At 47.0% G+C, this 24,569-nt stretch overlaps 1 protein-coding gene across 2 annotated transcripts in view; it reads left to right on the forward strand.

Annotated features, from left to right (window-relative positions):
- TTC26 (tetratricopeptide repeat domain 26) overlaps window positions 1-24,569 on the forward strand; it is a 258,672-nt gene that overhangs the window by 208,318 nt on the left and 25,785 nt on the right. For both annotated transcript variants that reach the window (XM_029590355.1, XM_029590356.1), the window contains 2 exons: window positions 4,435-4,504; window positions 11,148-11,254. In XM_029590355.1, coding sequence (XP_029446215.1) covers window positions 4,435-4,504; window positions 11,148-11,254 — 177 coding nt within the window. The remainder of the gene's footprint in view (window positions 1-4,434; window positions 4,505-11,147; window positions 11,255-24,569) is intronic.

A 24,569-nucleotide genomic window follows, 5' to 3' on the forward strand; every position in this document is an offset into this window, starting at 1 on the left:
ATGCTCATGCTTTCCCACAAACCCAGACTTCTCACTTCCATGCTTTTTCTCTCACACACACACACATCAGTCACCTCCCTGACTAATGTCTCACACTCTCACATACACATCAGTCATCTCCCTGAGCAATCACTTTCATTGTCTCTCACATACACACACACATCAGCTCTCTGACCACTCAATCACACACAGGCTGGCTGGCTGCTTCTCACTCTCTCTTACTCACTTCCTCTTCCCCCTACATATGTCACGGAGTTTTTTGCCGGTCCGTGGCGCGCGCTCCCGGTCTCTCCCGCTGCCGTTGCCGCTGGGCTGTCAGCACGTTCAAGCCCAGTGGGAACGGCAGCGGTGTTGGAAGAAGCTGTGGCACCCGCGGCTGGGCCTTTTCTTCTTCCCGCGCCTGCCCCCCCTCCGTGACCCGAAACAGGAAGTGATACACGGAGCGGTGCGCGGGAAGGAGAAAGAGCCGTGCCGCGTCGGCTGCAGCATCGGTCCCCAAGCAATTGAACCAGCCGGCAATCGAGAAAGGAGTCAGCAGCATGAGCCCCCGCAGGCCAAGAAAGAAGAATCCCTTCGGCCGCGGGAGGCTCATGCTGCTGACTCTTCTCGATTGCCGGCTGGTTCAATTGCTCGGGGACCGATGCTGCAGCCGACGCGGCACGGCTCTTTCTCCTTCCCGCGCACCGCTCCCTGTATCACTTCCTGTTTCGGGTCACGGAGGGGGGGCAGGCGCGGGAAGAAGAAAAGGCCCAGCCGCGGGTGCCATAGCTTCTTCCAACACCGCTGCCGTTCCCACTGGGCTTGAACGTGCTGACAGCCCAGCGGCAACGGCAGCGGGAGAGACCGGGAGCGCGCGCTGCGGACCGGCAAAAAACTCCGTGACATATGTAGGAAAGAAACTCGAGCGAAGACACGCTGCCCGATTGGCCGGTGCTTGCCCAGCACCGGCCAATCGGACAGCGTGCCTTCGCTCGAGTCACTCCCTCCTCCCCCCCCCCCCCGGGACGCTGTAAAAAAAAAAACCAGTTCATTCTCCGCTCCCTCGCTCCCCGATTGGCCGGCCAATCGGGGAGCGAGGGAGCGGAGAATGAACTGCTGCCTTCCCTCTGCAAGGGAAGGCAGCAGTGCCTCATTCCCCGTCTGCTCTCAGCAGGGGGCGGGCCGGATTCAGGCCGTAGGCGGGCCGGATTCAGGCCGCGGGCCGCCCCTTGCCCAGGTCTGGTCTATAAAGACTTCAAAATTCAAGTGTGTGGATGATTCAGACATAAATTTTATACAAGTTAATACAGGAAAAACAGAAGATAGTGTGTAACTGCCATAAAGAAAACTGTATTTTAAGTTAGAAATGCACTACTGTTATAGTGCTCAGGTTACAAGATCTTCTGCCTGTAGAAGTAGTGCATACACCATCATTTGTCAGTCAATGAGGAAATTGGGTAATTTTATGAGCATATAGGATGTTAACAAATATAGGAGCGTATGCAAAAAACTGTGCTAAAAAGCTTAGTGAGTCTGTAAAATTTTATGTGCGCTACTTTGATTCTTTGGCTTTAGGCAATAAGTTTTGCCATATGCACATTACATTTGACACTATTATGAATGGTAACAAAATCAATTATTTGCATACCAGTGGTGTAGTCATAACTGATTTTTTGGGTGCGCACAAGTTTAACACGGGTGGGCTGTAGACATGCAAGTCTGAGACCTTCTAGTTGTATTCTTATTGATAAGTAATGCCCTATACTGCACCCTACAATGGCTTTGCAGCAGCCATTATGCATCATGCTTGAAACTTTAAAACATTCTACTTCAATTATTTCAAGCACTTACCAGAATTAAAAATTCTCCAAGGACAAGCAGGATGGAAGACCTCACATATGGGTGACATCATCAGATGGGGCCCGGCCGGCGATACGCAGTGCCACCTCACCGTCTGGCTCTCCCAGGGTCCTCGGGGTCGATTCCACCGATTCCTTCTGTACCCTCAATCCCGCTGGCACCATCGGATCCCTCGCCTGCCTCGCGGGCACGAGGCCCTCTGATGCCTCCGGTGCCTCCAAGGCCCAGGCCATGCACACCGATGGGTCTTCAGCCCATGCTCAACATGCTGCCAACCACACGTCCACGTGCGGTCCCTCTTCAGTCTCTTTTTGATAATTTGCTACTGCAAAGTGATTTTTCTTGGCCTTCCATGCATCGCCTGGGGTCCCTCACCCTTCTTGGGCTCCAGTAGATAAGTTTTTGATTCATCGCAGTCGATCACTGACTGGATTCCCCCCCCGGTACCCGGCACACCAAATTGTAATAGCGAATATTGGGGAACCCCCAGCCACCTTCTAATTTGGGTACCATTAATCTTCTTATGGATACCCTAGCCTCCAGCCATTCCACACAAATACATAATAGAGTTTGGAAGTCCTTAAGGAACAGCACCAGTGGCAACATTTGCAGTGGGTATAGCAGTTTAGGGATAAGAAACATTTTAAGCAGTGCTATTCATCCCATTAAAGATAAAGGAAAATTCTTCCAGCCCAACATGCAATTTTGAAATTATACTAGGTACATTCGTTGGATACCACTCCCTGGGATCTCTGAATATAATTACCCCTAAATACTTGATACAAGTTATCTCCCACCTCAGAGAGAAGGGTCCCCAGTTGTCATGTAAATGCCCCAAAATATCTAGTACTTGTGATTTTTCCAGGATTAGCTTAAGTCTGGAAAAAAAAAAACATATTCTTCAAAGATGTCTAATATCTTAGGAGGTAAACATTTAGCACGTGGTATGAATAAAAGAATATCATCCACAAACAAAAATGAGGGCAGAAGAGGGATACCTAAGTGAACAACCTGCTCCTGGAGTAACCCATTCACTCTCACCACCAGGGGTTCCATAGTTAAAATAAATTACAGAGGGGAGAGAGGGCACCCCTGTCTAGTCCCTTGGGACAACTGGAATGGTACGGAAAGAACATCATTAACCCATATCCTCGCCATCAGATTGCTGTAAAACACCTTAATCACTTGAGTTACAAACCCCAAGAAGCCAAATAACTCCAATGTACTGAGCAGGAAATCCCAGGAGACTCTGTCAAAGGCTTTCTCTGCATCAAATCCCACCAAGACAGGGTCTACAAAGGCGGCACGATTGCATAAATCCAGCAGTACCTGAAGCCGCCTTATATTGATGCTAGAGTGGGGACCCTTGACAAAGCCCGCCTGGAGCCCCTAGCTTTGGGCCACCTTATACCACTGAGTCTTCTTTTAGGGAGGGGTGTCTGAGGGGTGGGGGTACGGGGGCCACCCTAGACCACCAGGATCTAATTTGTATTGTAAAGGGGTATGGGGGAGGGGAGTGGTTGAGGAGGGCACCCGGGGGGTCTTTAGTTGGGGCAGGGAGAGGTTGGGGGAGGCACAGGGTATTCCTGTGCAATTTTAAAACTTTTTGCCTTGGCTCTGTCTCGATAAGCAGGGGTCCTCAGAGACCCCAGTGTATTTTTGACATTTCAAGGGGGGTTTTGGGCCATTTGGTCCTTTAAAATAATGGCAGTCCCATGCGAAGTGGGCTACTATTGCACATTTTTGCAGCCTTTGGCACATTCTTTTTTTATCACAGTTTTTCTGCAATAAAATATAAAGCGGTGATATCATTGCAATATTTTGATGGGGGGGGGGGGGGCACAATATCGCAGGACCACCCCCTCAATATTTTGACCCTCTTGCTTCAAGATAAATATTACAGCTTGAAATATCTCCCCCTTAGCTGGTTATAGTTGAAGATCAACTAAATAGCCAGCTAATTTTATCCCACCCCTGAACACTCTTGGAGTGCCTCTTTTTTATCCACTAAATTTTAGCTGGATAATGACTTATCTGGTAAAAGTTTAGCAAGATAAGTGGCTCAATATTAAAAAAATTGAAATGTAGCCAGATAACTTGTGAATTACCTGGATAAATGCCTTAGTATTAACACCCCCCCCCCCCCCCCCTTAGTATTACTGTATAAGAAAATAAGAGTCTCCTTGACTGGATACTAGTCACAAAACAAAAAAGATATTTGCCAGTAGATTGCTGTAAAAATCCTACTCCTTATGGGCTGAGCATGTACAGTAAGTATCTCTTGTGCCCAACAGCAGGAACAGTGATATAGACGTATACATCTGTTTTATTAGCATGAGGGAGATGGTTTAATTTGGCATAAAATGGATGCCCCAGCATTTTCAAAAGGACAGCTCTGAAGCCTTTTTATTTTTAACATTTTGTAAACAACATCCAGCGGAGGAGATTCTCACACAGCTGGATTTCTTGATAGGATGTGTTAGTTGTCCATTAAGAAAAGTTTAATCACATTTCTGTGCAGATATCAGATGGTGTGCTATAACAATCTTTCCCAGCTGTGCTATAGTGTAAACATCTTACCTCCTGTATTTCTAGGTATTCCTTCTGATCCAGAGTGAGAAGATCAAGAATGACTACACCTATCTCAGTTGGCTTGCTCGATGCTGTTAGTAACTAACTTGCCACATCCATATACCTGTAATTTACGTTAACCTTACTTCACCCTTCCTGAATTCTCAGGATGGGTTGTTATTTCTAAAAAATCAGATTACATTTTATGGAAATATGCCCCTTCAGTGATGGTAGTGCCAAATGCTCAATTTTAATATTAAGTATGTATTTGCAATTCATTACAGAATTGCTAATTTTACAAAATGAACAGTTTAATTCTAGATTTTTACCAGGCAATTTATAGAAGATAATTTTCAAAAGGTATTTCCACCAGTAAAACAGTGCATTCTTCAAGGACAAGCACATGGGTGACATCATCAGATGGAGCCCAATGCGGAAAATTTATGTCAAAGTTTCTAGAAATTTTGACTAGGCACACTGAGTATGCCCTATACCTATGTGTCCACATGGGGTCCCTCTTAATGTCTTTTTCCGTGGAGTGGTGAGCTTCTCGGTTTGATTGAGTTTAAAAAATTGTGGCTTTTTGCATTGTGGAAAAATTTGATTTTTGCGTTTTTTCACTATCTTTTTTCCTTCTGTCCATCGCCAGGTCCCTCTTGGTGTCTCCCCATAATGCACCCAGTCAGGGTTTTCGGCGTTCAGATACATTTAATTTAGCGGTTGGATCCCCCCAAGGTAGCGGTATCTCGGTGCCCATTGGCCATCGATCCCCACTGCCATGGTTCTGTCTTTTTTCCTTTTATTTCGCCCCATCATGGCTGCGTTTGGTTTCCGCTGATGTCCCCAGTGCCCGAGGACCATGTTGATCACCAATCCTCATGATGTTTGCATCCTCTTCTTGGGGGTATCACATGATGCCCGGAGTTGCCACTTGTGTGCCCAGATGACCCCGAAGGGACGGTGGCTTCGACTCGACAAGATGGATCACCTTTTGTGTCGAAGAAGTCCAAGCCATCGGCATCGAAGGACTTTGGAGCCACACCGATGGACACCATGCCATTGAGGTCGCCTGTGGACTGGGGTGCTGGAGAACAACCGTTGTCGATCTCCTCTGGGCTGAGAACACCGGGTTCATCATCCTTGAACTTGGCACCAGGGAAAGACCAGGCCAAGCAACGTGGGAAGACAAAGAAGCATCGGCACCCGGTCCCCATTGATGCATGGTGCCAGGCATGGGGACGCATCAGCTTTTGCCGCAATGAACCCTCCCATCAGGGGTAGGCTGCGGTTCTTTTTGAGCCTGTCCCAGCAGGGCAAAGAGGGCAGGGATTCTACTAGAATCGACCGCTTTGGCTGTTAAGAGGGCAGAGAGCTCCCTAAGTAGTACCCCTTGATGTGCTATTGGCACCCAAAATGGAAATGGGGGCAATTTGGTGGGACACCCAATAAGTTTAATTGGTACCCTTGACGGATGATGGATAAGACCCAATGGTCCGAGGTTATACTGGGCCACTGATCCGCAAAGAACCGCAGCCTGCCCCTGACGGGAGGGTCCATTGTCCCAGATTGGGGCAACTGGCTTATGCTCCCTATGGCTCAGTCAAAACCCTGTTCCCAGAATTGATTGAGGAGCTGGCTGGGGCTTGGGAGCTTCTCTGCAGCCTGGGATGGTCGCAGGGGGCACACCTTCACAGGCGGGGAATGCAATTTTTCCCATACATGGATGATTGGCTGATCAAGAGCACCTCTCAGGTAAGGGCTGATCGGTTCTTGTGCTTGACCATCCATGTGTTGTTGTCACTAGGGTTTGTCATCAACTACCTAAAGTCCAATCTTATCCCGTCACCTCTATTGGATTTCATAGGAGCCCTGCTAGACACAGCTCAGGCAACTTCCTTCTTGCCGCGGTCAAGGTGGTCACCTAAATGCCCATAGCAGCGGTGATTCAACAGAACCAGCAGGTTTCAGCTTGGCACATGTCGAGGCTATTGGGCCACATGACCGCAACTGTCCATATTACTCCCTTCGTCTAGTTAAAAATATCAAACATCTTCCTTATTGTTTTTTGGGACCATGTTACTCCCTTGGCACACTTACATATGTGCAGCACCCAATGCACCTGAGGTCGCAGTGGCGCCAGGCCACGCAGAACCTCTGGGCTCGCATCCAAGTCACTCCGCCTCTCCAGGACTCTTTGTCCTGGTGGCAGGCTCTCTCAAATTTGGAACGCAAAAATATCTTTCCAAAATCCCCCTACCCAAATTGTCCTAACCATGGATGCGTCCACCTTGGGGTGGGGAGCTCATGTAGAAGGGCTCCGCACCCAGGGCTAATGGTCCGCTCAAGAAGCACTGTGTCAAATCAACTTCCTGGAGATCTGGGAGGTCATGTACATGCTATGGGCTTTCAGAGATCGGCTGTCCAGCAAAATTGTCCTGATTCAGACAGACAACCAAGTTGCTATGTGGTATGTCAACAAACAGGGTCATACATCCTGTGCCAGGAAGTGGTCCAAATCTGGTCCTGGGCCCAGGCCCAGGCCCAGGCCCAAGGGATGGTACTCAGGGCCATGTATCTGGCAGGAACAGAGAATGTGCTAGTGGACAGACTGAGTCGTCCTTCAGACGCCACAAGTAGTCTGTGGACCCAGGGGGTGTTACGCTCTCCTCCTCCAGAGGGGAGGAGTTAGCAATCAGTTACGCTTTCCTCCTCCAGAGGGGAGGAGTTAGCAATCTGCTGTCGCTCACCCCGCCAGGAGGGCGGAGTTAGCAAGCTGTTCTGCTGTTCTCCTGAAAGGGGAAAGAGTAGTGATATGACATGACCTGCTCCTCCAGAGGGGAGGAGTTAGCTATCTGTAGATCTGTTAGCGAACTGCTGTTAGATGCTCCTGTAAGGAAAGGAGGTAGCAATCTGATACCGATCTGCTAAGGAGTAGCAATCTGTTATGGATCAACTCTACAAGGAAGAGGAGTTAGCAATCTTGTATAATGATACTCTTCTGAGGAGAGGAGCTAACAATAGGTATATTGTACTTCGCTACTGAGATAGCAATCTATCATGCCTCCGCTATGGAGTAGCAATCTGTATATATAAACTGCTGGCAAGTCTCAAGAAAGAGGAGTAGCTGTCTATATAATACTTCCGTGATCGGAGTTAGTGCTCTGTAGTGGTTGGCTCCCACAGGGTGACAATAGTGAAAGGAATGACCACATGGAGGAAATGGTGAATCCCTGGGCCGATGGCAGATGACAGCGCCCCCAGGAGGAGATCCTGAGAGGAACCACTGGCTAGGCTAGAATATGAGATAAACACAATAGTTCTTTATTAGACTGGAAGCTGGACCACCAGGGGTGGCAGTAGTGAGTCACTGTGTTCGCCAAGACTGAAGTCCTTCTAATACTGGAATATAATCTCTGGGTCGCTGAGCTGTAGAGAGAGACTAGAAGTAGTGAGTAGACAAGGTATACTGGATACAAGATGGTACACTCACAATAGTAGATGTCTGCAATGGTCTCTATGTCATAGAGAGTCTTCAGTACATTCAGGAACAGGAGCCGTAGGCGAGCACTGGTTCCCACAAACAGTCTGTAATATGAACTCACAATTGCTGTATATGAAATGGCTTCTAGAGTAGAAGAGAGTCTGTAAAAGATTCTAGGAACATGGGCCCTCATGATGCGAGTACCGGTTCCTATCTGCAATCTTGCCAATGTAACTCTAGATCTCTGTACCTGCAATAACGTCTTGGACGGAAAGGAGTCTTCAGAGCAATAGGAATGTTAGGCCCTCATGGAGCGAGTACCGATTCCTATGTAATTGAACTCACTGTGTTCACGTCTGCGATAGTTTCCAGCCAATGAGGAGTCTTCCGAGTGTTCTGGCAATCTGAAATCAAGAAGAGAGAGCAGAGCCCCCGTGGAGCGGGTACTACTGGTAAGTATGAAAAGGCCGAGCAGTGGAGAAGGATTCCCCTTGCTGACTCGGATCGTTGTTGCAAGTATCGTTGACTGCCAAAGCAAGTCCTGTTGGAGTTCCTTGCTAACTCGTTAGAAGTTAGCAAACAAAGACCTTTTAAAGTACAAATGGATGACGTTACTACGGGGGGACGCCCCTGAGTTTCGCGCCCTTGCTGGTACAAAGTCTGGAGCGCGCGCCCTTACGTCATCAGGAACATGGCGGATCCGTAGCGTCAGGCCAGCCCGGGGGAACCGGGGCCAAGAGGCGGAGAGAAGCCATGGCTGAATCTGTCCGTCAGAGCTGAAGGGAGTTGCATCCCAGGTAGAGAGGGTGGAGCGAGGGGTGAGAAGAGGCACAAATGCAAGAGGGGCTAGCGAACCGAATCTTCCGCCTCTGGGGAAGCGCAGATGTGGACTTGTTCATGTCCCCCTGCAACAGGAAGGTGGTTCAGTTTTGCTCCCTGTACAGGTCAGATGGTAAACCACCCTCGGATGCTTTTGCCTGACATTGGAGCAGGCAAAAGCTCCAATGTCAGGCAAATAAATAAATAAAATAAATAAATAGCCCCTCATTGGCCGAGACAGATTTGGTTTCCACTCCTTCAGGAGTTGTCCATCTGGAAACCAATCAGTCTGGGGACATCCCTGATCTCATCATGCAAGATCAGAGCAGGATGCAGCATCCCAACCTTCAGGTCCTGTCACTTACAGCCTGGATATTGAGAGGTTAATCCTGCAGCTGCTCGATCTTTCTGAAGAAGGCTCTTCGGTCCTGGTGGCTTCCAGAAAGCCTTCTACTAGAAAGTCCTACAGACTAAAGTGAAGAAGGTTTTCTGTGTGGTGTAAGCAGAAGGCCCTAGATCCGTTCTACTGCCCCACGCAAAAACTGCTTGACTGCCTTCTACACCTATCGGAAACTGGCTTGAAAACCAACTCCGTTAGAGTTCATCTCAGTGCAATTGGCACATACCACCAAGGTATAGATGGTACACCCATCTCTGTACAGCCAATAGTTGTACATTTTATGCGGGGCCTGCTTCAGTTGAAACCTCCCCTAAGGTCTCCCGCTATATCTTGGGACTTCATTGTGGTATTAGCTCAGCTGATGAAAGCTCCTTTTGAGCCCCTGCGACCTGAAGTACCTGACTTGGAAGGTTATATTTTTGGTGGCAGTTGCATTAGCGTGCAAAGTCAGCGTGCTCCAGACTTTAGTGACTTATCCACCTTATACTAAGTTTTATTATGATAGGGTGGTCTTGCGTAAGCACCCTAAGTTCCTGCCTAAGGGGGTGACAGATTTCCATCTTAACCAGTCAGTTGTCCTGCAAATATTATTCTTTCCCAGGGCCCATTCACACCAAGGCAAACAAGCCATATGGTTTGGACTGCAAGCAAGCCTTAGCTTTCCATCTGGAGTGGACAGAAGCCCGTAGACAGTCCACGCAACTTTTTTATTTCTTTTGATTGGCAATGGAAATGTCCAACCTATTCCTAACAGACACTACCCAATTGACTAGCAGACTGCACCTCCTTCTGTTATGCCCAGCAGGACTGCATCTTGGGGGTCATGTCAAGTCTAGGTCTGTCAGAGATATGGCAGCATCTATGTCCCACTTGCGAGCAGTTCCCATGGAATAGATCTGCAAGGCTGTGACGTGGAGTTTTCTCCACATATTCACATCCCATTACTGTCTGGATAGGAATGGCTGACACGACAGTAGGTTCGGCCAGTCTATCCTCCGGAACCTGTTTGAGGTGTAGAATCCAACTCTCCCAACTTAGGGCCCGTTTGTGTTCAGACTGTCTCCCTATCTGTTACCAATAGCACTGGTGGTGTTGAGCCTGTTGGCACCTGGTTAGGTGTCTTTTGGTCCCCTTTTTGTGTTGGGGAGCAGCCTGTAGCTAGGGATTCACCTATGTGTGAGGGCTACCATCCTGCTTGTCCTCGAGGAAAGCAGAGTTGCTTACCTGTAACAGGTGTTCTCTGAGGACAGCAGGATGTTTATCCTCACAAAACCTGCGCACCACCCTGCGGAGTTAGGTTTCTCTAATTTTTTATTTTATCATAATTCTATGTTTCGAGACTGAAGAAGGGCCCCGCGTAGACACGTAGTATAGGGCATGCTGGACATGTTCTGTGTGCTGAGTCAAAATTTGTAGAAACTGTGACATAAGTTTTCCGCATCTGGTTCCATCTGATGATGTCTCCCATGTGTGATGCCTAACATCCTGCTGTCCTTGGAGAACACCTGTTACAGGTAAGCAACTCTCCTATACCCACAGAAAAAATTGCCCATCCAATATGTAGCTAAACTTCTGTGCTTGTAACCTATGTGCACAGAGCTTTATCCAAACTGAGTGGAAGAGTTTGTTGGAGCAGAGTTAGAGAGGTGTTTTTACTTTGTGCATGATTGCATTTCTGTTTTCAAAAGTATGTGGGTACATTTTCCCATAACATTTCTGTGCAATTTTGTGCAAATAGTTTTAGAGGAATAACGTTCAGAAAGGAAAGAACATGGATATTTTTCCTTTCAAAATTGGTGTAACTTATGTATGTATTTGATTTAAAATGTAGGTACGCTGTTACAAAATTACCACCAAAATGTAAATTTTGAATTCATGTGGGGTGCAATTTATTAGCAAAGAGTTGTTTGCTGTAAGGAGGTGCTGTATTTAATATGTACTGAATAAAATAAGAGGGGATGGCAGATAAGTATTTATTAAATTGCCATTGAGCAGTGCATTTAGAATTTTCTTCTTTCCACTGAACTCTGGTTCTAGATATCATGAATAAGAAACCACGGCTGGCCTGGGAACTGTACCTGAAGATGGAGACCTCAGGCGAGTCCTTCAGCCTCCTGCAGCTCATAGCAAATGATTGCTATAAGGTGAGTTTCTTGAATGGTGTAAGTTGCTGAGGGTTGCTCTTAGTATAGCGAGTTACAGCTCATACTCTAATTACAGGCGCTGGCACTGTTGGCTTATTCAGGCTGCCATTTAAGTAGCATCTGATGTTTCAAAGGTATTGCTCACAGCCATCATACATGACCTCTTTATTTGTATTCCTAAAACCCTCTGCAGTTTCCTTCTCACTTAGAGGAAATGAGTATGTTGGGAGACAGAGGAAATGGAGCATATAGGGATAGAGATAGAGAAAACTTTTACCTGAGAATAGTATGAAGAGCTTATGGAGGGAGGAAAATGGGGAGGAGAAGCAAAGTGCTTGGTGGAGGGCAAGATGAAGAAACAGAAGCAGAGCACAAAGAAAAGAGCAAAAAAATAAAGCAGAAGAAAGAAAACCAAAAAGAAAGAAAAATCTATAGGAAGAAAACAGGCTGAAAACAATATTAATTGTCAGATATGCATAATAAAATAGTCTCCAGAAATTATGATATTAAAGCTATAGTTAATATATTGTACTTCTGGTGACTCTTGACCTTTTGGTTTAAGATGTCATCAGGAAAAAAAGAAATTAGAAGGACACTAAAAGGGACAGTTGCAATAGTCAGTTGGAGATAATATTGATGCCAAGACATCTATATGAAAATCAGCCTTTTCCAATATATGTTTCAGGCCATATACAAATCTTAGTTTAAAAAAGCCAGATATGAGGGAGTCACGTGATGTGCTGATCCTGAGCAGATGCGTTTGCCACTGGATCCTGGTGCTACCTCCGGTTTCTTGCTGAATTTGAAGGCAAATTGAACTCTTTCTAAATAAATTCTTCCAATAGTGTCAAGGCGTATGAACATCGATCAATATATGCAGAAATCCCCTTAGGGAATGCCCGCAAGACCGGTAAGATGGGAGAAAGAGAAACCGAAAGCGGGGGAGAAGATGGCCACCGGGTTGGACCACGCGATGTAGTGTGATATCAGTGAGTCAGCTAAGCGGTGAAGACAGCAGTTGCTAACCATCTTACCACTATAGTGGATCAACTAGCTGATTTGAAGTCAGCGATTGCTGAATTTGGTCCCCGGGTGGACACGCTGGAAGGCCGCATGACAGTCGTGGAGGATGATACTCTGTTGACCGCCAGAAAGCTGCAGGCCTTGGAAAAGCTGGTGTCTGCCCATGAGGAAATGACAGACGAATTAGAGAATCATTCCTGTTGGAACAATTTGCGTTTCTAGACTTCACTGAATCCATTGAAGAGCTTAAGTTGGCTGAGATTCTTGAGGAATGGTTGCCAAGAGAATTGGGAGTATTGGATTAGCTTGCACCAGTAATAACAGAGCGAGCACATTGTCTGGGCCCGAAAAAAGATGGTGACCAGAGGCCACGCATTGTCATAATTCGGTTTCTCAATTTTCAACAGAAGTAGCAAATTTGGCAAGTCTACCGAAAAATGGCCTCTTTGCAATACCAAAACAACTCTATAAGAATTTTTCAGGACTTTTCCTATAAACTGGCTACAGAACGGAAAGAATTTGTGCCGCTATGCACATGATTGGTGACCAAGCAAGTTAAATTCATCTCAATTGCCAGCGAAACTTAGGATTTGGCGTGAAGGGGTATCAGATGTGTTTGGCTCTGTCTCGGAAGCTAAGCATTTTGTGGACAGTTGGAGGTGACCTCTCAGCTGCTATGCTTTTTTCTTATCCTCGAACAGCTGGGTTACTATCCTAGTAATGCAGACACGATTGTTGTGTTCTTATGCTGAGGCCTGATCTCAGTGTTATTAACTCTGATAGTGGCTTTCTGGCAGTGCCTTCTAGTCACTACAGTTTGGAACTTCTGGTGGTGGCACCGAACCACTCACAATGTTGTCTCCCGCTCTCTAACTAGAGAGTATGTTCTCAGTTGGTTCTATTGGTTCAGGGGGGGGTGAGGGAGGCGGGAGGGGGGGGTGGGACTGGAAGTTTGGATAAATGCTGGGTATTACCTATGACAAGCATTTGTTTTTAGTGCGGAGTAGGTGCTCAGTGTTAGTCCCATGGGTCATTTGGTTTTAGAAATCGGATTCTGAAGAGGTTGGAGAGGGGACACTGTGGGATTGCATTGAGGGATTTACAACTCCTACCTATAGCAACACGCTGGTGGGTCTTCTCATGTTAATTTCTCTGAAACCATGAGTTCTTTAAAGAATATTATCATTTGGAATATTGTGGGCTTGGGCTCTCCAATTAAAAGAGAGAAAATTTTGACTCACATAGGTAGGCTGAAGGGAGAAATTGTATTTCTGCAGGATTCACATATGGTGAATGAAGAGGATGCTAAGCTACAGAATAAGAAAGGGCATATCAGGTTTTTTTTTCTCCTCAGGTTCCTCCAAACGTTGCAGGGTGGTGATTTTAATCCATAAGTGGGTCTCCTTTGTGCTTGATCAGAAATGATAGGATAAAGAGAGTAGACTGATAGCTGTCAAGGGAACTCTTTTTGGTAAATCGGCCTTTCTCCCAGGACAAGCAGGATGGTAGTCCTCACATATGGGTGACATCATCAGGATGAAGCCCAATCAAGGAACACTTTTGTCAAAGTTTCTAGAACTTTGACTGGCACACTGAGCATGCCCAGCATTTCACCAACCCTGTATCCAGCAGGGGTCCCCCCTCAGTCTCTTTTTTTTTCCACGCAGCAGTTGCCTTGCGGTTATCAGGAGCCCTATGAGATTTTTCCTCATGGAACTTTTCAAACTTTTGAAAAAATTTCTCCTACCCGGCGTTCCCCCTCATCTAACATCGACATTTGTTAGCATCAGTAAGTTTTACCTGCTTCGTTGCAGTCGGTATCCGACGGTACTCTCAGCGGTACCCGACGTCCACCGACCATGCACTGGGTTTATTTTTTCAAAAATGGCGACCAGCTTCAGGAAGTGTCCCGAGTGTCCGAGGACTAGGTCCATTACGGACCTGCACGATGTATGCATTTTATGCTTGGGGCCTTCCCATGACGTTCAACTGTGCACCAGTTGCGCCCAAATGACACCGAAGGGCCACCATGTCTGCTTAGAAGTATTTTGCCGATGCTTCTCTCGGTGCTCAGCGCAGTCCTTGTGCGGCACCGAAGATGAGGAAGTCTATGCTTTTGGAAGGGAAGACAGTGGTGATTGGCGGTCATCGGTGTCTCGATGGTGCTGAGAAGCGGATGGTGACTGAGTCGATGATGAGGATGTCTTCCGAGCCGGTGCACTTTTTGCTGGAGTAGACGGGGTCGAACGCTTAGATGAGAACAAGTGTTCCATTTTTTCCTCCGGTGCCAGCACCGACAAGGCATAGACATCGGCGTTAATGGAACCACCGACAAAGAAGTCCTGGGGAGAGGAGCCCCCATCCTTCTTTGGACCCGGGACACCGAGGCGATCCCCACCAGCAATGGTGCCGGGGGCCGAGATTCCACATACTACTGTGGACCCTCCGAATATGCCTCTGGAGCCTCCAACCCCGGAAGCTGTGTTACCTATACCAGCCTTCTGGGAGGAATTGAACCGGATGGTTCAAGAGGCAGTTCTCCAGGCGATTTAAAGGATTCCAGTCACCACTGGCACAGATTCCTATGCCGAGGCCCGACCCGATGCCTACTGTGTTGGCTCCATTACTGGAAAGATTAGACACCCTTGTCGGCGCTCTTCCACCGGTGCCCATACCCTCCAGGCCCATGATTCCCTCGATGCTGCCGATTCCTCTGCCGCCATCAACATCAATTCCTCTCTCATCAGACGATGAAGACCGTGACCCATTGATGCTGGACCTGATCCAGGGCCATCAGGTATTTTACCACCCCGACATCCATCAAAAGCACCAATATCATCGGTGTCTCCACCAGCCTTGGTACCGCCTCCACACTTTTCGATACCTCCATCGGTTCCTTCGGTGCCACCTCCTGAACCGGCTGGATTAGGACTTCTTCCACCATCAGAAGAACCACAGGGTGCAGGAGACCAGCCTTATGATCCTTGGACTGATGATTCCTCTGACTCCCAGGATTCTGAGGACATCCCATCAGAACCTTCATCTCCTAAAGAGAGACGGCACTTCCCTCCAGAGGACCTTTCCTTTGCAAGCTTTATAAAGGAAATGTCTGAAACCATTCCCTTTAAGCTGCAAACTGAAGAAGACGCCAGACACAGGATGCTGGAAGTTCTCCAATTCGTGGATGCCCCAAAAGAAGTCATGGCAATGCCAATTCACAAAGTCCTTCTTGACCTATTGCATCGTACCTGGGAACACCCAGCTACAGTTCCACCGGTGAATAGAAAAACTGATGCTACCTACCTAGTCCAGTCAGCTCCAGGTTTCCAAAAAACACAGCTCCCTCACCACTCCGTAGTGGTTGAATCAGCTCAGAAGCAAAGAGGTCCTGGCCTCATTTTTCTGCCCCGCCGGGCAAGGAGCAGAAATCTCTGAATACCTTTGGACGAAAAGTATTCCAAGGGTTTATGCTGATGGCACGTATAGCAGCCTACCAGCTATACATGACTCAGTACACTAGAAACCTGTGGAAGCAAGTGCAAGATTTTTCTGAAACCCTGCCAGAAGAATTTCAAGAGGGTCTAACTTCCATATTCCAGAAAGGCCTTGACACTGGAAAACACGCGGTGAGAGCTGCCTATGACATCTTTGACACCACCTCAAGAGTGTCCGCAGTAGGCATAAGTGCCAGACACTGGGCTTGGTTGAAAGCGTCAGACTTGTGACAAGAAGTCCAAGAAAGGTTGCCAGACCTCCCCTGCATGGGAGACAACTTATTTGGGGAGAAAATACAAGAAACAGTTGCACAACTCAAGGACCATCATGAGACTTTGCGTCAACTTTCTACTGTTCCCTCTGACTTTTCATCCACCACTAAAAAGCAGTTCAGAAGGGATCCCAAGAGGCTAACCTACTGTTAAAGACCTGCTCCCCCAGAGGGGAGGAGTTAGCAATCTATTATGAATCTGGCTGCTGGATACTCCCGTTGAAGGAGGAATTAGCAATCTGTTAGCGATCACCCCGCCAGGGGGTGGAGTAGCACTCTATTACAGATTTTGCTAAGGAGTAGCAATCTGTTAGTGCTTAGTTCTTGTAGACAGATGAGCCAGCAACCTGTATGATCCCCACGGGGCGATAGCTATCTGATATGGATCAGCTTCCGCAGAGAGAGGAGTAATGGTCTGATGTGGGTTGGCTCCCACAGAGCGGCAGATGATAATACCGCTCTATTAGTGTAAGGAGTAACACTTAGTAGAATAGCGAATCCCTGGGCTGATGGCAGATGGCAGCGCCCTCAAGTGGAGATCTTGAGAGGGACCACCGGCTAGGCTGGAGTATTGAGACAAACACAGATAGTTCTTTATTAGACTGGAAGTAGAACCACCAGAGGTGGCAGTAGTGAGTTGATATGCCTGGCAGGGCTGAAGTCCCTCTGATACTGGAACTACGATCTCTGAGCTGCTGAGCTGTAAGGAGAGACTAGGTAGTGAGTAGACAGGGTATGCTGGGCATAACCAGTGGTAGATGATACACTTACCAATTGTAGATATCCGTAATGTCTTCTTTATGCAACAGAGTGTCTTCAGTATTCAGGAACAGGAGCCACAGGCGAATACTGGTTCCTATAGGCAATCTTAAATAGAACTCACAAACTGTGTATGGGATGGCTTCTGGAATAGGAGAGAGGCTAGAAGAGATTTAGGAACATAGGCCCTCGTGGAGCGAGTACCGGTTCCTATCTGTTAAGCTGTAATAATAATCCATAAGATATAGGTATGCAATATCTTCTGAGGAAGAAGAGAGTATGAGAAAGGTTTTAGGAACATAGGCCCTCTTGGAGCGAGTACTGGTTCCTATCTGCAATGGTAACTCACAATCTCCGTACCTGCGATAACGTCTTAGACTGAAGGGAGCCTTAGCGATTAGGAACAAGGGCCCTCGTGGAGCAAGTACCAGTTCCTGTCTTGTAAAAGGACTCACTGTGTTCACGTCTGCGATCACCTTCAGGCAATAGGAGTCTTCTGAGTCTTCGGGAACGTAGGCCCCCGAGGAGCGAGTACCAGATCCCATCCAACAATCTGAAATCAAGAATAAAGAAAGCGGAGCCCCCGGGGAGCGGGTACTCCTGGTAAGTTTGAAAAGGCCGAGCAGTGGAGAAAGATTTCCCTTGCTGACTCGGATCGTTGTTGCAAGTAGCGTGGACTGCCAAAGCAAGTCCCGATGGAGTTCGTTGCTAACTCGCTTGTAGTTAACAAACAAAGACCTTTTAAATTGAAAACGGATGACGTCACTACGGGGGGAAGCCCCCGAGGTTCGCGCCCTTGCTGGTACAAAGTCTGGAGTGCGCGCCCTTATGTCATCAGGAACATGGCGGATCCGTAGCGTCAAGCCAGCCCGGGGATTCCGGGATCAAGAGGCGGAGAGAAGCCGCGGCTGCATCTGTCCATCTGAGCTGAAGGAAGTCGCCACAAAGATAGGGTGGAGTGAGGGCGAGAATAGGCACGAACGCAACAGTACCCCTCTTCAAAGGGTGGTCTCCTCTTCAGGTACCAGTTAAGTACCAGAGATCCGTGAGGTGGAACTGATGAGCATCTCTTATCCAATAGGTCTGAGGCTCCCAAAGATAGTTTCAGAGCCGAAGCCTTTTCAGGCAAACAAAGTTCAGTCTCTGTTCAAACATCCAAGGTCTCAAATTCTTGAATTCAAGTTCGAATAAACACGATGACAGGTAGATGATGAGATTTGAAGAATCTCGCAGAATGAATAATGAAGTCAGCAATGATATGGGCTGCCGTGGACATCACTGAGGTTTCAGTGGAAGTGGTGATGGAGATACTGGTCCATAATCCACTTCTAAGTCACTCTTCCACAAGATGCTGGAAGAGAGATGATGGCAATACCAGCAAAGCAATAGGCTGATGGATGGGGATATCTTCATCTTCAGAATCAGCAGTGCTGTAAACCTCCAGCATGACCTCCGAGCAACCAAACGTTAAGTCGATAGACAGAGATATCTTCTTCTTCCGAATCAAACAGTGCCATAGGCTTGTGGCACGACTTCCAAGTAAACCAATGAAGTTGATAGTGAGAAATCTTCTTCTTCGGAATCAACAGTGCCATAGGCTTGCGGGCACAACTTCCGAATAAACCAAATGTAAATGCTGGTAGCTAGAGATGTCTTCTTCTTTAGAACTGATGATGGCACCAGCAGAAAGTCAGGCTGGTAATGAGAGATATCCTTATCTTCTTTGGAATCAACAGTGCTGAAGTACTCAGCACGACTTCTGAGTGGGATTTAAGGACCATTCATGGGGATGAAAGGTCCAGCTTACATTGTCCGCCATTACATTGTCCACACCTGCCAGGTAGGTTGCTCTCAGTAGCATGGAATGGGAGAGAGCCCAGGCCCAGATCTGCGCTGCCTCCTGGCATAGCAGGTAAGAGCCTGTGCCTCCTTGTTTGTTGAGGTACCACATCGCTACCTAGTTGTCCATTTGAATTAGGATTACCTTGTTGGAGAGGCCTGGGCTCTCTCCCATTCCATGCTACTGAGAGCAACCTACCTGGCAGGTGTGGACAATGTAATGGCGGACAATGTAAGCCGGACCTTTCATCCCCACGAATGGTCCTTAAATCCCACTGTAGCAGACAAAATATTCCACCAGTGGGGCCGCCCGCACATAGACCTCTTTGCATCGATTCACAACCGCAAAGTGGACAATTTCTACTCTCTACACTGCAACCACCAGACACTGCCATGGGTTGCCTTCGCACACTCGTGGACAATAGATCTTCTATATGCCTACCCTCCACTTCCACTCATCAGCAAGACTATCGTGAAGTTGTGGCAGGACCGGGGCATAATGATCCTCATAGCCCCTCACTGACTGCGACAGGTTTGGTTTCCCATCCTACACGACCTATCAATCCGACAACCAATTCGCCTGGGCACAGATCCAACTCTGATAATGCAGAACAACGGGTTGTTACATCATCCAAACCACCACTCCCTGTCTCTGACGGCATGGATGTTGAAAGGTTGATACTACAATCCCTAAACCTTTCAGCCACTGTGTCCCAGGTACTCGTAGCTTCACGAAAGCCTTCTACTAGGAAATCTTATCGTTCTAAAGGAAAAGTTTTTCCTTGTGGTACACGACCAAGGAAATAGATCCTTGTTCCTGGACTACCTCTGGAACCTTTTGGAGTCCGATCTACAAACTTCCTCCATTCGAGTGCATGTCAGCACCATAGCAACTTACCACAAAGGCATAGGGGATGCTCCGATCTCGGCACAATCCCTTGGAGGCTTACTCCAACTGAAGCCTCCACTGCATCCTCTGGTTCTGGCTTGGGACCTCAATGTGGTACTAGCACGGCTCATGCAACCTCCGTTTGAGCCCCTACACTCCTATGAGCTACGTCATCTCACATGGAAAGTACTCTTCCTACTTGCTTTAACATCAGCTCGTAGAGTCAGTGAACTACAGGCGCTGGTAACTTACCCACCTTACACAAACTTTCTCCATGATCATGTGGTACTACGCATTCACCCTAAATTTCTACCAAAGGTAGTGTCTAATTTCCACTTAAATCAATCCATAATACTACCCACATTTTTTCCAAAACCCCATTCACACCCAGGTGAACAGTCTCTACATTCCTTGGACTGTAAACTTGCGCTCGCTTTTTATTTGGAATGCACTACAGCCCATAGGAAGTCCACCCAACAGTTTATTTCCTTCGATAAAACCAAACTGGGAGTTCCGGTGGGCAAACAGACCCTGTCCACCTGGTTGGCGGACTGTATTACCTTCTGCTACCAACAATCAGGCCTTCCGCTACAGGGACGCGTAAAAGCACATTCAGTAAGAGCTATGGCAACGTCAGTAGCGCACCTCCGTTCTGTACCTCTTGCTGACATCTGCAGAGCTGCCACATGGAGCTCTCTCCATACCTTTGCAGCTCATTACTGTCTCAACAAGGCTGGCAGGCAGGATTCCATCTTTGGCCAGTCTGTCCTGTGTAATTTGTTTCCAGTTTAATAACACAACTTCCTTCCTGCGACCCACTTCTGGCTACCCTCATACCCCAATCCAGCCCTGTTGTTGTGCCTGTTGCACGTCGTTGAGTGCTTTTGGTTCACTTACTCGGGTATCCTATAGCTCGCTATTCACCCATATATGAGGACTACCATCCTGCTTGTCATGGGAGAAAGCAGAGTTGCTTACCTGTAACAGGTGTTCTCCCAGGACAGCAGGATGTTAGTCCTCACGAAACCTGCCCGCCACCCCACGGAGTTGGGGTCGCTTATGTTTTCTTATTTTATTTTTTGCTGGTACATTTGCTACAAACGAGACTGAGGAGGGACCCCTGCTGGATGCAGGGTTGGTGGCACACTGGGCATGCTCAGTGTGCCAGTCAAAGTTCTAGAAACTTTGGCAAAAGTGTTCCGTGATTGGGCTCAATCCTGATGATGTCACCCATATGTGAGGACTAACATCCTGCTGTCCTGGGAGAACACCTGTTACAGGTAAGCAACTCTGCTTTCTAGCATCTGTTTATGCTTCCAACAAATGTGACTACAGTTTCTTTACCAACATAATCACATGTATTTCAAGCTTGAGCTCCAGTCCGTTGATTATTGGATGTGATTTTAACTGTATTTTTGACCCCCAGTTGGGTAAGTGCTCAGCATCAGTCTTACCTCGTTTGGGTCCAGGGAAGGGTATCCCCTTTATTTGTGAAGCATTTTCCTTGCTGGATGCCTGGCGAACACATCACCCTGAAGAAAGAGACTATACCCACTATACCAGAGCACACCCCACTAAATCCAGAATTGATTACATTCTAATTTCAGAATCACTTTTTAACAATCTCAATTCTGTGGAAATAGGGCAGTCAGTGATTTCGGACCATTGCCCGGTCCTCTGTTCTTTAGGGGCTCCCTCAAGGCATGATTCTCTTTTTTGAAATGGAGGATGCCAGAATGGCTCTGCATGGAGATTGACTTCCCGCAATTTTTGCAGGAGAAATTAAAGTTTTTCACGGAGGCCAATCAGCAGCATAGGGATGGACCCCACTTTGTTCTGGGAGACTGCAAAGGTGGTAATGAGGGGGGAAATTATTCAATATGTGTGTCTGAAAAGGAAACAGAGGAATCAATGAATTTTGGAATTGAGTAAAAAAATGGAATACTACAAGAATCAGTGAAGTAGAACAAATTCTGAAGAATGGAGACTTAGGTTCCGAGAGGTTCAGATATTTCTTAATGATCTCCTTCTTCAGAAAGCGGCTGGTACCCATTTTATCTACAAGCATAAATTGTTTCAACATGGCAACAAACCAGGGCGCCTGCTTGCCAACCTCACTAGGTCACATTCTCAATCTAAATATATCAGTCGAATTAAGAGACCCAATGGTTCATATGCCACCTCGACCCAGGATATAGGGGGTGTATTTCGGGATTTTTATCATGTGCTATATTGCAAGGAAATCCCTGATTTAGGGCGCCAAAATGTGTTTTTGAACGATTACAACTGCCCTGTTTATTGCCTACACAAGTCAATATTTTGCACAAATCAATTAGTACTTCAGAGGTTTCTTTAGTTATTAAGAGTTTGAAATTGCACAAATCTCCGGGTCCGGACAAACTGACCTCTTTATTTTATATTTGTGCTCTTTTTAATCATATGATCCAAACTCGTACAATTCTGGATTCTATGTCAATTGCAGCTATAACTATTCTGCCCAAGCCTAGGAGGGACCTAACGGATCCTGGGTCGTATAGACTAATCTCTATAAATCAGGACGTAAAAATTTATGCTAAGATCTTAGCTAAACAATTAAAGCATATTTTGCCAGATTTAATATCCCCAGAATAAATAGGCTTTGTATTTGGTCAGAAACCTCTTTCTAATATCCGACGGTTACTTTTACCCTTAGAAACATGTCAGGCTCGGAAAGTAGTGGACCCGTTACTGATCTGTTCTGATGCTTCAAAAGCCTTCAATAGGGTGGCCTGGGAATTCTTATTTAGCTCCTTAAAGGCTTTTGGATTTGAGGGCTCCTTCATACATGCTGTTCAGCTTCTTTACCAGACTCCTAAAGCTTTTATTTGCAATAATGATATCACCTCCTCTGTATTTAATCTAGGAAGAGGAACACGCCAAAGCTGTCCTCTTTCCCCCATTTTGTTTGTTTTATCTTTGGAGCCATTGGTGTGTAAAATCAAACAGGATATGGCTATAAATAAAGTTGCCCTGGGGTCCCATGAGTTAAAATTACTCCTTTTTGCGGATGATATGTTGATGGTCCTCTCAAATGCTCATGTTATTCTTCCATTACTTTTGAAACACTTCTCTGATTTTGGGGCCTTTTCAGGTTTAAAATGAAATCTTACTAAATCAGAAGCGATGGATATTGGTAATCATCTTCGTGACTCTTGGATTAATTTTCCATTAGCATAGGCGAAAGATACTGTTATGTATTTGGGGGTCAAAATTCATAAAAACCCAGCTTTATGAAACAATTGTAATATTATCCCTCTCTTATTAGCATTTCAGTCTAAATTGTTATGGGACCGGGCCACTCACCTCGGGGCCGGCCCGGCCCGTGCGACACTCTCTGCAGCCCCCTGGGCCTGTCCTGCTGCCTGCCACGGCGTCTCCACCGCGAGGGAGATGCCGCCGACTCCCATCGCTGGCCCCGCCCCCCAGGCGCGCGCGCGTAGGGACTCCTCTCTTAAAGGGGCCAGCGCGGGAAAACCAAGGACTGCCGGCAGATGACGTCAGACGCTGCAGGGTATATCACCCTGCAGCTCAGAGAAGATCTTCGCCTTGCAACAAGGTTCCTGGTCTCCGGTTTGTTGTTGCTGCATTCCTGGATTGCTCTTTGTTCCGACCCGGCTTGTCTCCTGACTCCCCTCCGCTTCATCCTTGGTTCTGGTTCTTCGGCCTGCTTCTGCTCCGCCCTCCTTGCTGGATTGATTCTTCTGGACACCGACCCCTGGACTGACTTTGGACCGCTCTCTGGACATTAACCCCTGGACTGGCTTTGGACCGCTCTCTGGACATTGACCCCTGGACTGGCTGCGGACCACTCTTTGGACTCAGACTCCTGGACCGGTTTTTGGATTTTCTTCAACTTCTCTACAGAGACTACCTACGACCTGCTGGAGGCGCCAGCCGTCTGGAACCTACGACCTACAGGAGGCGCCTGCATCCAGACCATCTTCAAACCTTCAGGGAGTCTCCTAAGTCTCAGCGGCCGTGTCCCTACGGGCTCCTTCTGGGGGGACTCCGGCTTCCAGGGTGAATCTCCAAAAGTCCCAGCGGCTGGACTCCTAAGGGCTCCTCCCGGGGGAGTGCCGGTCTCCAGGGTGAAGATTCTTCAATCACCAGGGTCCAGCGTCGTCCGTCCTCCCATTGGGTATCGAGTCCTTGGTCATATAGGACTCCACCGTAGTCCAGTATCTCAGCTTGCTCCGAGTCTCCGAACCGCCTCCTGGTTGGGACACTTGCTGTGGACCTCTACAGCACTCCATCCTCTGTCCCAACCGGCCCAAGGGTCCACGAACATAACATAAATTGTCCAGTTACAGGGTCATTTGGCTCTGGTCAAAATGATTTTGATACCTAAATGATTGTATTTACTGATGATGATGCTTCTTTTTCTGAAGAAGGAGGACATCTGTTTTCTTCAGAAAATTTGTTCACAATTTTTTTGGGGTGGTAAGAGGGCGCAGCTACGTTTTTGTGTTTTGATTTCTCCTAAAATAAAAGGAGTTTGCTAATATCAGATTCTATAATTTAGCTTGCCTAATCCAAATACTGGGGGATTGGTTAAAATTCCAGATTAATCACAACAACCTTATGTTTTTATTAGAACAGGTTACTAATATCTATCTCCGCTAAAGGTGAAACCAAAAATTCATGATATATGTGTATCCCAAAATAATTATAATCTCACCTAATTTTGTGTTCTTGTGAACTGTCCACATAATTATAAATAATTGATAAATAATTTAAAGAGAGACGAGGTAAGTTTCATATATATAGATGCATGCCTCCACGGCCTTGCTTCTTATTTTTCAGTGTAATCATTAACTTACCTCCCTCCCACTCTCTTTATTTTGTACTGTTTTTTGAAATAATTTTATTCAATATTTTATGTGATTCATTTTCTTTAAAAATTGTGTAATCTCCACCACGTTTGTTAGGTCTACCCGGTTTTTTGTAAAAGAGGCTTTTCTTTAAAGGCTTATCTTAGGTGGACTACCTCATGACCTAAC

The sequence above is a fragment of the Rhinatrema bivittatum genome, chromosome 2 (genome assembly GCF_901001135.1).
Source record: "Rhinatrema bivittatum chromosome 2, aRhiBiv1.1, whole genome shotgun sequence".
NCBI classification, from domain to species: Eukaryota; Metazoa; Chordata; class Amphibia; order Gymnophiona; family Rhinatrematidae; genus Rhinatrema; species Rhinatrema bivittatum.